Source organism: Brassica rapa, chromosome A06, assembly GCF_000309985.2.
Source record: "Brassica rapa cultivar Chiifu-401-42 chromosome A06, CAAS_Brap_v3.01, whole genome shotgun sequence".
In the NCBI taxonomy this organism is placed as follows: domain Eukaryota; kingdom Viridiplantae; phylum Streptophyta; class Magnoliopsida; order Brassicales; family Brassicaceae; genus Brassica; species Brassica rapa.
In genome coordinates this window covers 12,062,976-12,076,686 of record NC_024800.2, presented here as the reverse complement: position 1 = coordinate 12,076,686, position 13,711 = coordinate 12,062,976, and the positions used below count along the sequence as shown (strand labels likewise).

At 32.4% G+C, this 13,711-nt stretch overlaps 2 protein-coding genes across 3 annotated transcripts in view; one reads left to right on the top strand and one right to left on the bottom strand.

Moving 5' to 3' along the window:
• The window catches only part of LOC103873306, a 728,778-nt gene that overhangs the window by 420,644 nt on the left and 294,423 nt on the right, over positions 1–13,711 (top strand). The window lies entirely within an intron of this gene.
• On the bottom strand, positions 1,082–10,033 carry LOC103873406 (protein HESO1). Of its 2 annotated transcripts, XM_009151812.3 has the most exons (11): positions 8,664–10,018; positions 8,446–8,525; positions 8,177–8,365; positions 7,912–8,091; positions 7,659–7,843; positions 7,284–7,379; positions 7,157–7,202; positions 6,902–7,008; positions 6,696–6,797; positions 6,041–6,602; positions 1,082–1,932 (listed from the first exon to the last, which is right to left on the bottom strand). In XM_009151812.3, the coding sequence occupies exons 2-10, from the start codon at positions 8,492–8,494 to the stop codon at positions 6,192–6,194; spliced, it is 1,365 nt and encodes a 454-aa protein (XP_009150060.1). In that variant the 5' UTR covers positions 8,495–8,525; positions 8,664–10,018; the 3' UTR covers positions 1,082–1,932; positions 6,041–6,191. The 2 variants fall into 2 exon arrangements, with proteins under 2 accessions (XP_009150060.1, XP_033128506.1); XM_033272615.1 differs by lacking the exon at positions 1,082–1,932 and having other exon boundaries at positions 5,985–6,602; positions 7,157–7,379; positions 8,664–10,033.

The following is a 13,711-nucleotide window of genomic DNA, read 5'->3' as shown; positions in this document are numbered from 1 at the left end:
CTCGATCCAACAACCTTCTGGCAATAGATACCCACATAATCAGTAGTAGATTTTTTTTTTTTTTTGAACAACTATCAGTAGTAGATTACAATGCATTTTAGTATCGTGGAAAGTTAAATACTTAATAAAATAGAGGCGGAAAGGCCATGCTTCCTCTCCTTTTTGGGCCTGAGCCAGAGGCAGGTCTGCATGAAAAATCGTCGATAAAGATATAGAAGCGTTTTCTTTTTTTTTTTTTTTTGTTTCTTAAGAATACAAAAAGGGCTTATTTGTGTAATAGCTATATTTGAGAGGTAAATTAAACAAGTAACAATGATTTTGACATAATTAAATATCAGATATTTATGTCCCATTTTATCCGGTTCTACCCCACAGCTTAAAAGGTTTCCAGTTACAAGTGAGAGAGAGTAGATGATGTCTTTCTTTTGGTGGAGTCATCCACGTATACATTTATTAGCCAAATATGCACCGAGAATTCTATTCTACATCACCGAAGTAGTATATGATTACAAACCCAGCTAAGACCCCTAAATACTAATTATATCCAAATCCCAATCTTATCACGACCTTTAAATACTAAGCCTTAAATTCTAATCAGTAAACCATAAATCCAAATATAAACCATAAACTTAAATATAAACCAAAAATCCATATAGAATGGAACAAAGAAAATAGCATAGCACATATTAGTGAATTTATGAAATGTCTATGATTGCAAAGAAAAAATTAATGTTGACCCTAATCATACTCTCTCACCTTATAAATACTAAACTTTAAACTCTAATCACTAAACTCTTACATAAATATAAACCCTAAATCAAAATATAAACCCTAAACCCAAATATAAACTCTAAACCCAAATGGAATGGAACAAAATACATAATATAGTACATATTGGTGAACAAAATAACACTTTCTTTATTAATCATCAAATGAAACAATACACGATAGGGGCACTATCAAACCTCAACCATACCTTCCAAATATTAAACCCTAAAACTTAATCACTAAACCCTAAACCCAAGTATAAACCCTAAACCCAAATAGAATGGAACAAAATACATAGTATAATACATATTGGTGAACAAAATAACACTTTCTTTATTAATCATCAAATGGAACGATACATGACAAATAAGTATAGTAACATACTATTTCACATTACATAACATGAATAAAACATTCATAATACATATTGTTTTACATTTCTATTCCATACGCATAAAATAGTATAGAATACAATGTTACAAAAACTGTTCATCTTCTCCGATCAATTCAAGAACATTCCCAGCAAGAAAGATATGTGTAACTGACGACATCCATGGGAATAGTACATGTAACCGCCTCGTAAACGAAGAGATTAAAGCGATTGAAGGAAGTGTTGACGAACCTCGCGGCGGTGCCGTTTACGTTGTCGGCGACTCCATAGATTTCAGATGCGCAAAGCTTTCCGTCAGTAGCCAAGCGAGGCGTTGCAGATGGACATCTCCTAGATAAAGCTACTCCATAAATAGTTTTGGTGGTTACCATGTAGATCAAAAATGGGAAAGAAACAACTCAGTATGTGATTCTCTAAAGGCCACGATGTATGTGTGTTAGGTAAGTATTATTACATTAGTGTTTTTTTTGTTTACAGGTTTTACCGGTTGTGTTAGAGGGCATAGTAGTATTATTATATAAAAGATGCATGGTATATTGATGTATTAGGTAAAATAGCTACTCTACCAATTATCGTTTTTTTCGTTGCTATAGGCTCCAATTTCCCATACAAAAATCTATCGTCGAAAACATAGCCATATCACTGGAGTTAGCATTGCTCTGACACAAGTTGTCTTAAAACAGTTTGGATTCAATGCCTCCAATTTAAATTCAAAACCAAAACAAACATAAAAGTTAACCAAAGTAACTAATTTTCAGCTAACCTGGGTAAGATCAACCACTAGGAAAGCTTGATTTTGCCACCTCACATGAGCTTTGTCTGCAGAATTGAGAAAAAAAGTTATCACGGCCCAGCTTCCTAAGCCCGTATCTCGTTGATCGTCTCTTTGTCTTCAACCTCCAGGTTCTGTATAAGCGACTCTTCTACTTCATCTTCTATCTCTGTAACCCCCTCATGATCAATCAATAATACTCTTTAATCTGGTTTAGTTCTACCCTCGCGTTCATTCTCATCGTATATAAATCGTTTCATCATTGAAACTATTTTTTATCTCCCTCAAATTCTCCGGATCATCAAATCAATTCTTAACTTCTCCACCAGAAGTTCAACCGACAAACTCTAGCAGCCAGGGGGTTATTTAGAGATTAAGACAATTCCCCAGATTCTCTACTAAAATCGGTTTATCGCGGACGAATTTGAAGTCTCAAAAGGTCAGTCTTCTTCCATCAACACATACTCCTTCTCGATTCTAAAGCTATTTCGTTCTTAAATGATTCTGGTAAGCAAGGAATCTCTCTCTCTCTCTCTCTTTTTTTTTTTACTGGTTGAATTGTTTCAATGATGGTGATTCACAGGATACAGGGCCAGAACCATAACCAAAGACTCCTTCAGATCTTACTTTGTCGGACAGATCTTCCGAGCATCTCACGGTTTCGCCTATTCTTGCTTGGCTCAACGGCGGAGATTGGAGCATGGTAAATCGAAAGTGGTTCAGGCAGGACGACGTGTTCGGCTTAAAGCTCCGACGAGGCGATGAAAAAAACCCGCTGCTCACAGTACAATCAATAACCAAAGCGAGTATAACATTACGCATGTTGACCATATCAGTTCAAAATAATTGCTTTGATTTATGACGATTCAGAAGTCCAAAGAGAAGGTGTTGAAGGATTCAATGAAACCATCAACAGAACAGTAAGAAAATGGATAAGTTTCTGATAAAAACTCTGTCTGAATCTAGCATAAAGCTAAATATCTTTATGATTTTATGATGTACCAGGTTCTGCTTATGTCTCTGAAAGCTGGAGTCGAACTGAATCTGACCGCATCTTCACACGTCTTCTTAACGGTACCATTTTTCTTCAAACTTGCGTTATAGATATTAGCTGGCTCCGAGTATTGTGTAACTATGTTATATTACTGGTTTTTGACTGTTTATTCTGTAATGAATCGATGAGACTCTGTTATGTCTTATTTGCAAATTGCGTGAGATTTAGGAACTTAGCTCTAATTAATAAAGCTACTCCATGTGCTGTTGATCTGTTGAACATCTGATAGCTTACTCGCATTGTATATATCTTGAAAGCCTTAGAGATATGATCTCAAATCATACAGTCTATACTATGTGTAAATGCATAGAGAAATTACTCACTTTGTTATCTTAGTAGCCTATGAAACGTGTTGTAAACCTTTTCTGCAGATGGGTACAATACCACAGATCAACAAGGAAAACCGTGGTCACCTTACTCCCCATGAGTTGAAAGAATGACAAGTTAGATTCTAAGGAACAATTACATCTACCTTTTCCTGTTTAGAGAGAACCAATGAGTTTAGCTTTTTTTTTGTTTCCTTCTTGCAGCCAGACTAGGGAATGCAAGACAGGCAATCCAGAAAATTCTCACAGATTCTGTAATGAGACATGTAGAGAAACAAACTTGGCTTCTCTAGATGATTACTCATTTCAGAAATCAATGTTTGGTTCAGATTTTCTGGAGCATGTTGATGTTGATGATGTCTCACCAAAATCTAACACATCTCTTTGAGCAGGTTTTGTCTGATCTGTGACAGAGACTTACCAGAAAGCTCTCATGAAGCAATGTAACCTTAACACATTGAAGATGTTGAATGAGGCTAAGAGATTGGTGGTTCTGGTGTTTGCTTCTCAGATTGTTTTTAAAGATGCGCTTGGATCACACCCAAGTTGGGTAAGAAAAAATTAAGTTTGGAATTTAGTGTTTGAATGTGAACTGAAATCTTGGGTGTGCTTGTGAACAGACATGTATTTGGTTCACATTGGAGAGCCCTTGGAAATTTAAAAAATAAGAAAATCGATGGCACTAGAAATTTTGAAAAATGATTAAAAACAATAAATAACACAACTTGGGTTAAATATGTATATGGTTTTTGACATAAGTTCATAATGAATGTTTACTTCTAAAATGATTACGTAGTTTGGTTGTTAAAAGCGATGGTCCGCGGCTAGCATTGTTTGGAAAACCAAACCGACCGGTTGAAATATGACTCACTCTTCTAACCGGATTTTGACTATGCTAAAAACCGGCAAATTCGCTTAAAACTTAGTTACACTCACTAAACTAATGATGCAGATTGATATTAAATTCGTTGTTTTTAAAAAAATCAAGTTAAAAATAATTGTACGTTTTAACAAGATTGCATTAAAAAAAATCTATATTAGCTTTTAATAGCTATCTAAATAAATTAGTTTTCAATATATTTTATATTATTTAGAACTTTTCATTTTATTTTCATATCATTTTTAGATTCTAACAAAAATATAAAGTTATACAAAAAATAATTTTATAATTATACATATATATATATAGTTACTTAAATTTAAATTATATTAAATTTTAAAATCCAGCAGAACCGGTCCGACTATTGACCCAACTAAAATACTGAAACAATATCCGATCCGGTTTCCAAAATATTGGTGGCAAGGATAAAATTAATATCGTCCACTTTATGAAAAATTAAAATAAAAAACTTTATTGATAACAACAAAATATAACCAATCTTAAATTTATATTAATATGTTAAATTTACATAAAGTCAATTCATATGTATACTTAGTTTTGTTAGTTAGATATACCCTAAATGTTTTTCAGATTATGATAGTGATTATTTTCTTCCAACATTTTGAAAATGGAAAATATAAAACAATAACTGAAAAAAATTACACTAATTATTATGTAAATTATTTATACCAAAATAAAATGAACGTTTTGATAAAAAAATATATAATTACATTACTTTATAAAACGTTTGTGCATTATTAATAGTATTTATCAAACAACCACTTGGTTAACTACAATGATTCTATCAATCACTATTTTTTTCTATTTAGTCTAACATTCTATTTCTTTTGTTTTCAACTATAAGTTTTGTTAAACAATACAAATATATGTAAAAAATGATTGGAAACTTTGTTTTAGCCGGATTTAGACTGTGCTAAAAACCGGTAAATTCGCTTAAAACTTGGTCACACACACTAAACCAATGATGCAGATCGATATTAAATTTGTTGCTTTAAAAAAATTCAAGTTAAAAATAATTGTACGTTTTAACAAGATTACATTAATAAAAAAATCTATATTAGCTTTTAATATCTATCTAAATAAATTAGTTTTCAATATATATTATATTATTTAGAACTTTTCATTTTATTTTCATATCATTTTTAGATTCTAACAAAAATATAAGTTCTAAAAATAATAATTTTATAATTATAAATATATATAGTTACTTAAATTTAAATTATATTAAATTTTAAAATCCGGCAGAACCGGTCCGACCATTGACTCAACTAAAATACCGAGCCAATGTCCGTTCCGGTTTCAAAAATATTGATGGGATAAAATTAATATCGTCCACTTTATAAATAATTAAAAAAATCTTTATTGATAACAACAAAATATATACAACCTTAAATTTATATTAATATGTTAAATTTACATAAAATTCAATTCATATGTATAGTTAGTTTTGTTAGTTAGATATACCGTAAATGTTTTTCAGATTATGATAGTGATTATTTTCTTCCAACATTTTGAGAATGGAAAATATAAAACAACAACTGAAAATAATACAATTATTTATACCAAAATAAAATGATTTTTTTTGTTAAAAAAATTATAAAAACATTATTTTGTAAAACTTTTGTTCATTACTAATAGTACTTATCAAACAACCACTTGGTTAACTACAATGATTCTATCAATCACTATTTTTTTCTATTTACTCTAACATTCTATTTTTTTTAATTTTCAACTATAAGTTTTGTTAAACAATAAAAATATATGTAAAAAAATGATTGGAAACTTTGTTTTAGCCATTATCCGCACGTAGCGCAAAAAAAAGATCTAGTATATAATAATAAAACCATGTATTCTCTCTCTAGTAACCAAAAACCCACACTAAATACATTTGCTCATATCGGGTCTCAAGACTCTCAACTATATAACATGAAATTATATTCATCTTTCAAAAATGGTTGGTGACTGAGCAAGAAAAAAGATCAGGGGAGGTTTTGAGGACCGAATTTATCACAATAAATTCTATAAACTCTGCCAAAAGGTGGTGGTGGCGGTGGCAGATCAATTGCATGACTGTCGTCACCTGCTGCATGGATTGGTTCTTCACCACCATTTCCAAAACGAGGCCTTTTGTTGTGATGACCCTTAAACTCATCACATCTGTAGTTGTGATGAGGTGGTTGATGGTAAACTTCGACTTGCGGCACAAGAGGAGGCTCCACAAGGGGTTGGGGGACAAACAACTTGTCTTTGAGATGTGCTCCATCGATCTTGCCATTAAGAAATTCAAAAAGTTCCTCGACAGTTTGATTTATAGAACTGTATATCTTTTTAGCTCCTCTGTCATTAACCACCCTTGCAACATTTTGAGACACGTCTAAAAAATCCTCAACCTGTCATTATTACACACCGAATCTCAAGTAATGAGATCAAGAAAAACAAAAGTCAGAATGCAAATGAATATTATTATCGATAAAAATAGTTACATTAATCCCGACACCAGCTCTTCTCCACCTTTTGGATATCCAAAGACCACTCCGCAAACTGACGCAGAGTCCTTGTCTCCATAGGAACTCTACAGATTGCAGCTGCAAGCCACAGAAAAGTTATCTAAGATATAGCAAAAGGCTTCTTGTGGAGGCTTTGCTTTTTCAATTGTTGTTTCGATTCAAAGGTAAAAAAAGATAAGCACCTTGACAAAAAACGTTACAAAGAGTCTACCCAAAGATTCTTTATTTCGCTTCTCCTTGTTCAAGAACTCCTGCGTCCTTTTCTCAACATTGGGAGGATCAACTCCATCTGAAAAGAAAAAGACAAGTTGATTTACATAAAGGGAAATCACAAAAACAAGCGCCAGAATAGGATGATAACAAAACATAAATATCTACAAAGGAGCGGATAATATCACACAAAACATTCACAAACTTTGAATATGTGATGATATTACCTTTAAATAGTAGAGAGAATGGAGGTAGAATGGGAGGATCTTGAGTCTGCATTAACACAGAAGATAAAAAAACAAAAAATGAAAAAAAAGGAGAGTGACTAGTGGCAATCCAACAAAGAGTGGCTACCTGTAAATGATGAGCAACTAGCAACGTTATAGATATAGAATTCAGAGTGTTGCTTAACGCACTGTTAACATCGTGTGCTTTGGCCCAATGCTTAATCTGACATAGGCAACATAGTGGCATTAGTAAATGTATTGATTGACCACCACAACTAAAGTTATATACATATTTGGTATGCATTCGTTAAGCCTTGCGTATTCCACTTTGATATCTACTACATATTTGGTAGCCATAAAAGTCCTTAGCACTTAGATGTTCAATAATATCTATGCCGTATTCCACTTTGATAGTAAAAAGAAAACGATATTATTTTCTTAAAGAAAAAGTCAGAAGTCAGAACAGAAGAGACTTGAAAGAAGTAAAGCCTTAAGATCTTACCAAGAGACAAAGTTTGTGAAACCTGTCATCAATCTGAGAAATAATCTGAATGATCCGTGAATTCAATACGCCTTCTTTGCTATCGACAGCCAAATCACATTCAACACAAGTCCTTTGATCAAGGAACCTAACAATTGGCACCCTAGCACTGAGGATAGAAACAACATTCCTAACATGCCCTTCTCCTACAAAATGCAGTTTCACATTCATCCAATAACTAACTAGTAGTACATGAAAACATCCAAATACTTACCCTGCAAAGAGTGGAGCTTTTCCGCAAATCTTTCAAGGATTTGGAGCTTCGAATCACGAGGAAGCTCAGATACTCCATCACCAAAGTTAATAGACACATCTAAATCACTCCGCGCGAAAAACATATCCATCGCAAAAGACCCATACGCCTTGAGGACCGGCCTGTCACCCTTAGAATCTCCTGACGGAGACCAAAAAATAAAACAAAAACAAATGATGTGTGTTTGTTTGATGTTAACAGAGCTTAAGTAATGTTGGTTGGTTACCATAGATATCAAAAGCCAATGCGTTGATGTGTTTCAAAGTATCCTTCCTAGCTTCGTAGTCAGCAGAAACAGGTCGACAAGAGCAGTAGACATCATTCAAAACCTTATCAAGATCCACTAAGTTGTAAGTATCAATCTTGTATCTCTGTAACGCTACTGACTCAGAGTTCTTCACCTTCTTTCGAATCCCTGATTAAAAAAGGATGGATGGATGATTAGATTAGTCAAGGCAAACCCAATCTTCACCCAAATAATAATATTCAGTTCACCTTTACTTGAAACAGTATTTTCCTCAGCCACACCACTTCGAGAGTCCATTGGAGATGATGAAGATACCAAATAAATTAACCTTCAATTTTTATTATAAAAGAGAAAGACGTTATCACACTAATAAGTTTTATAAAAGCGATTCTGTTCATAATGTTTCGAATCCTGAAGCGCAAGGAAGGAATAGAAGCAGTCAATTTTTCGGATTTAGGATTCGTACCTTGGAAAAAAAAAAAAAAAAAAACCCAATGAATTCCAGATGAACACGAGCGGCTACTAGTTTTAGGGCTTTCTTACGAAATTCGTTGTGGTTTACTTGCTTCTTAGAATCTTTTCAATATTTAAAAAGTCGGGATTGTCCACATCTTATATATTAAAACAGAAATCACAATTTGATTCATGTGTGATATTTTAAAAAATAAATCATTATTAGAAAATCATATTTCATTTATGCTCTAACTATATTTTCATTATAACTTACTAAAATACTCCCTGTAATCGTAACTATAATGACACGTAAGCCTAAAAATCTGGTTTGGTTAACCAGCATACACTTTCTTCACCGTTAACACATTACAATGTCAAATCTCATTAGAACCATCAAACCTAACATTATAAAACTATTCAGCCCGTTTGTTCAAGACATTTGATAAAAAAAAAAAATATCATATTTTCACAATTCTGACCATGAATTTTACATACATTATAAATTCATTCATCTATCTAAAACTAGATTAATCATAAACAGGTTCTGACCAACATTATATATAAGGAGGAGATACTTTTAGCTGCTGTCCTGACGCAATGGTTACAGAACGGAGACCTTATCTTCTCAGCTTAACGGTGCAAGTTACCATAACGTATTGATCATTCACCATTTGTTCATCCATGTCAGCTCTGCTTCTGATGGTTGAGTAGCCATTACCTGATAAAAAGTCAAGAAAGTTAGTTTAACTCACGTGTGAGTTATTGAGAACTCGTAGCTAAAGAACATGTCTAAAGATTATTAAAAATATTGTACAGAATAGATTAGGTTATCTATTTCAGAGCCCATGTATTGACAATTGTATTACATCTCTTAAGAAAATGCTTTGTACCATAGGTATTACTGCGTTGATTGAGTAATCTTAGTCTCATATCTTCCACAAACTTTGGCGTAAACAAACGAATCAGTAACACACATATGGTTAAGTTCCTTTGTCACCTTCTTCATTCTCCACGTAACCTGTGTATTCATTATTAGCTCGACCAGCTTTAAAGCCAACAGGCTTTAAAAACAATGTTTAAGACTTTTAAAAACAAAGAAGATAATTAAACAAAAATTCAACACAAACGCATTAGCTGTTGTTAACACTAGAGTTCAAATCTGTTTTGTATATTAAGGATCACCATCTATCCTATGCAGTGTCACTGAATATTAAACCTTAATTCAAGAACCATAGTTAAAATTCAGAGATCCGAGTTTCACCTAATGTTCAAGGTAAATGATTTTTGTCTCAACTCATCGGATCACAGACATCTTGCATATTACTGAGATTTCTAAATCTAAAAGATAAAGTCTTTACAAGATCTTAATTTTCAAAAAATATATATGTAAATATTTTTACTAATTTCGTAATTAATTTTGAAATATTATTATACATTAATATATTCAGTTATCATTTATGGAATAAAAGTAAAAAATTTATCCTATTTTTTTTATCTATTATATAGTCATAATCAATCATATTAAAAAATATTATATTGAACTAATATGGTAAAATAATTTTAAATTAATAAATTTATATATATATTTTTGATAGTTATAAATATTTATGTTCAAAAATATAATATGTTGGTCAAACGGGTTAACATTAGCAAACTATATAATACATGTATAAAAATTAACATATATTTCATTAAAGCTAATAATATCAAATATTTGTGAATAATTTAATCATGATATCTTTTCATTTTAAATATGTATATATATATATTTAAAGTTTATTATAACAAATCTGTTGATAAATATTTTAATTTTCAAAAAAATTATGTAAATATTTTCACTAATTTTGTAATTAGCAATGAACTATTATTATGCATTAATATATATTCAATTATCGTTTATAAAAAAATTATATCATTTTTTATCTATTTTATAATCATAATTAGTCATGTTAAAATAAAATTATTATATTGAGCTAAAATATAAATTTATATTAAATTGATAAATTTAAAAAATCTCCTTTTATAAATATAAAATGCTCATTTTATAAATATAATATGATGACAGAACGACTTAACATTAGCAAACTATATACTACATGTAGAAAATTAATATTTTTCTTTATACAATAATGTATTATCTAAAATGAATAAAAGTAAAAAAATATTGCTTAAAGAAAATCCAGCTTTGAAAGGTGGGTCAGAATTTAGCATAAATAAATACAATATAATTTTTAAATATGCTATTTTATGCGTATATAAAAAAATTTTAATAACTAAATGCAAATATATTAAGATAAATATATAAAAATAACCAACAAATACATTTTGACGGTTTTTAAAAAATTGATTAACTACAATATATAAAGTATAAGATTATAAAATTATTGTATATGAAATAGTTATATAAATATTTAAGTATACGATTAACTTTATAAAAGTGTATACTACTTATAATCCAAAATAAATATCTACATATATAAAACTGCAAACAAACACCCATGCGGTTGTGCGGATCGAGATCTAGTATATATTATAATACCAATTATCGTGTATTGAATATGTATTTCAATTAATTTTTCGGTTAAAGTTGTTAAGTTTCCTACAATAATTTATGAGAAAACATTTAATATTACTGTTAGTGATAATTAACGCTGACTTTCTTCTCCACTATTGCTGATTTCAACATTAGATTTTTATTTCGTATCTGGTAAAGGGAAAAACTTATATTAAAAATAAGTTTTTACATATTTCAGAATATGTAAAGATCTAAAATAATTATCAACCAAAGACAACATATAAAAAAAAGGTTCATTATTCAAGGCTTCGAGTATAGAGTTAGTCGGTTAGAATTAATTAATATGTTGTAGTTTTGGTTCTCTTCATCAATAAAATCGATATTTAATTTTTGAATCTTGTTTTTAACTGTTTACTTCTTGTTTCCGAGATATCACAAAAAGTCAGTACAAATTTGTCTTAACAGTTTAGCATTAAAAAAAGAGATAACTAGAACTATGTGACGATGACATAAAGTGACTATCACGAGTAACATATGGCCACTTCAGCCGAAACCAAGTTACTAGCCTAGCTCATAGCCATCATACAAAGAAAAATCACCAAAATTCACACAGCTCGAGAAAGCAACGTCTTTGCGAATAACCGCATATTCATCTAAGAGGTCTAGCTTTGACAAATAAGATAGAAGAACACTCCAAGGAGTTGGAGAAAAGCGCAGATAAGCTACCATAACTTGAAGTCGAATATGCGGTTCACTAGGTTTCCTAGATCAACTTCTGTTTGTTTCTAGCAATCCTAACACAATATGAATTATTTCAGGTAACAGACCTTGCTTTCGCTTACACCTAATTATCCTAATATCAAGGTTCTAGTTAGCTACTCTAGAACACAAGCAATAAGAGCAATTCAACTGATGGATATCACAAAGAACTCAACCATTTATATTTGGAGCTAATCCTTCATAATCCTATTTGAACCCTGGTCCTAACAAGATGAACTGCTCAGACATAACAAAGAAATTCATAGCAAATAACATAAAGGAATTCATAAATAGATTAAGGTTAGAAATACTAGAGTTCCAATACAAATCTCTGAAGGAGTCTTGGATCTTCTCTCCAAATCTACTAAAAACTTTTGCTGTGTGAAACTAGAAAATAGGAATAGTGTAAACAGCGTGTGTTGCCTAAAACAATGACATAGCACCTAAATATTAGGTTAAAAGTCGGCCATGGGTATTTCCGTAATTATGTCCTGACTTGATTTTAAGCCGGTTGAGCTTTGCGCGCTTCGCTGTCGATCGATGGCACAGAGTGCATCGATCGATGGTGGACTCTAAATGTCGATCTCGAACTGGTTTGATGGTCAGCTTCGAGCTTCCTCTCATTTTCTCTCCAAAATACATCCAAATCACCACTTTTCTCCAAATCATCCTTAAACATGTAAATGTGCTAAAAGGACTCAAAAACAACATAGATAACTGTTGGGGTCAAAAACGGTTACGACGAACTTAACATTCAAAACGTCCGAGGAAGAAAATAAGAATTTCTCCGGTGAATACTTTTCGAAATAGATTCTTTCTTACGAAAAAGCTATGCGGAGGAAAGAACGAGATGTTCGACGAAAGCTCGAAACAGGTCGCTACGCAGCGACTAAACGCCCACGCTCGGTCGCTATGTAGCGACCGAGCTCGAGCCAAAGCACGGTCTCTACGTAGCGACCGAGCGTCCATCCCGCTCGGTCGTTACGTAGTGATCGAGCTCTTCCGAAACGTCGAAACGACACCAGTCCATGCATTCTCGTCAAACCTTCGATGCTATCTCCCGAAGACCGTAGCGAGCTCAGTCTATGTTTTCCGCTATTCTAAATCATCGATCAAACTTTGCGGATTAATACCGCGGAAGGCTCGTTCCCTATCGAAAGAAATTGTAGTAAACACTTCGAGTTGGAAGACGGCCCAAAGGGACCTAAAACACGACTCGAAGCCCATCCTGCGATTTCTTAACCAAAAGCCCGTAAACCACAGCACGGTTTACGCTTGGTCCACAAGGAAAGATAAATGTCTAGTTTCCGCGGATAAATACGGAAGTTTTGAAGATAATTGCGAAGATCGGGAAAAATGGAATATCTCCATTTTTATGCTATGATGGCTTAAGGATAAAGAGTAAAAGCGTAAACCGACCTTGGAGCTAGTATATAAGGAGTCCTAGGCGAGGAACGTGGAAGGACAATTTTTCAGAGCAAACTTAGCACTTAGAGCAATTTAGGCAACTTTCCGTTTTTGTTATTTCGAGCTGTGACTCAATTAGGTTTAGCCGTCTTAGGGTTGCTAGAACTAGGAATCTCACCGACCGCTCTCGAGCTCAGGCTTATACCTTGTCGTAAACGTTCATACGCAGATTCGGAATAAGATCTACTTTGCTCTCTTTTCGATTTCATATATCTTGTTGTTGTTATTCTCGTGTTCTGATTGTTTGACGTTTTGTAATTAGCAGATATCCGGGTCCTCTGGAAAATTAGAGTTTTCCTAGTCTCCTTATTTAAACGGAA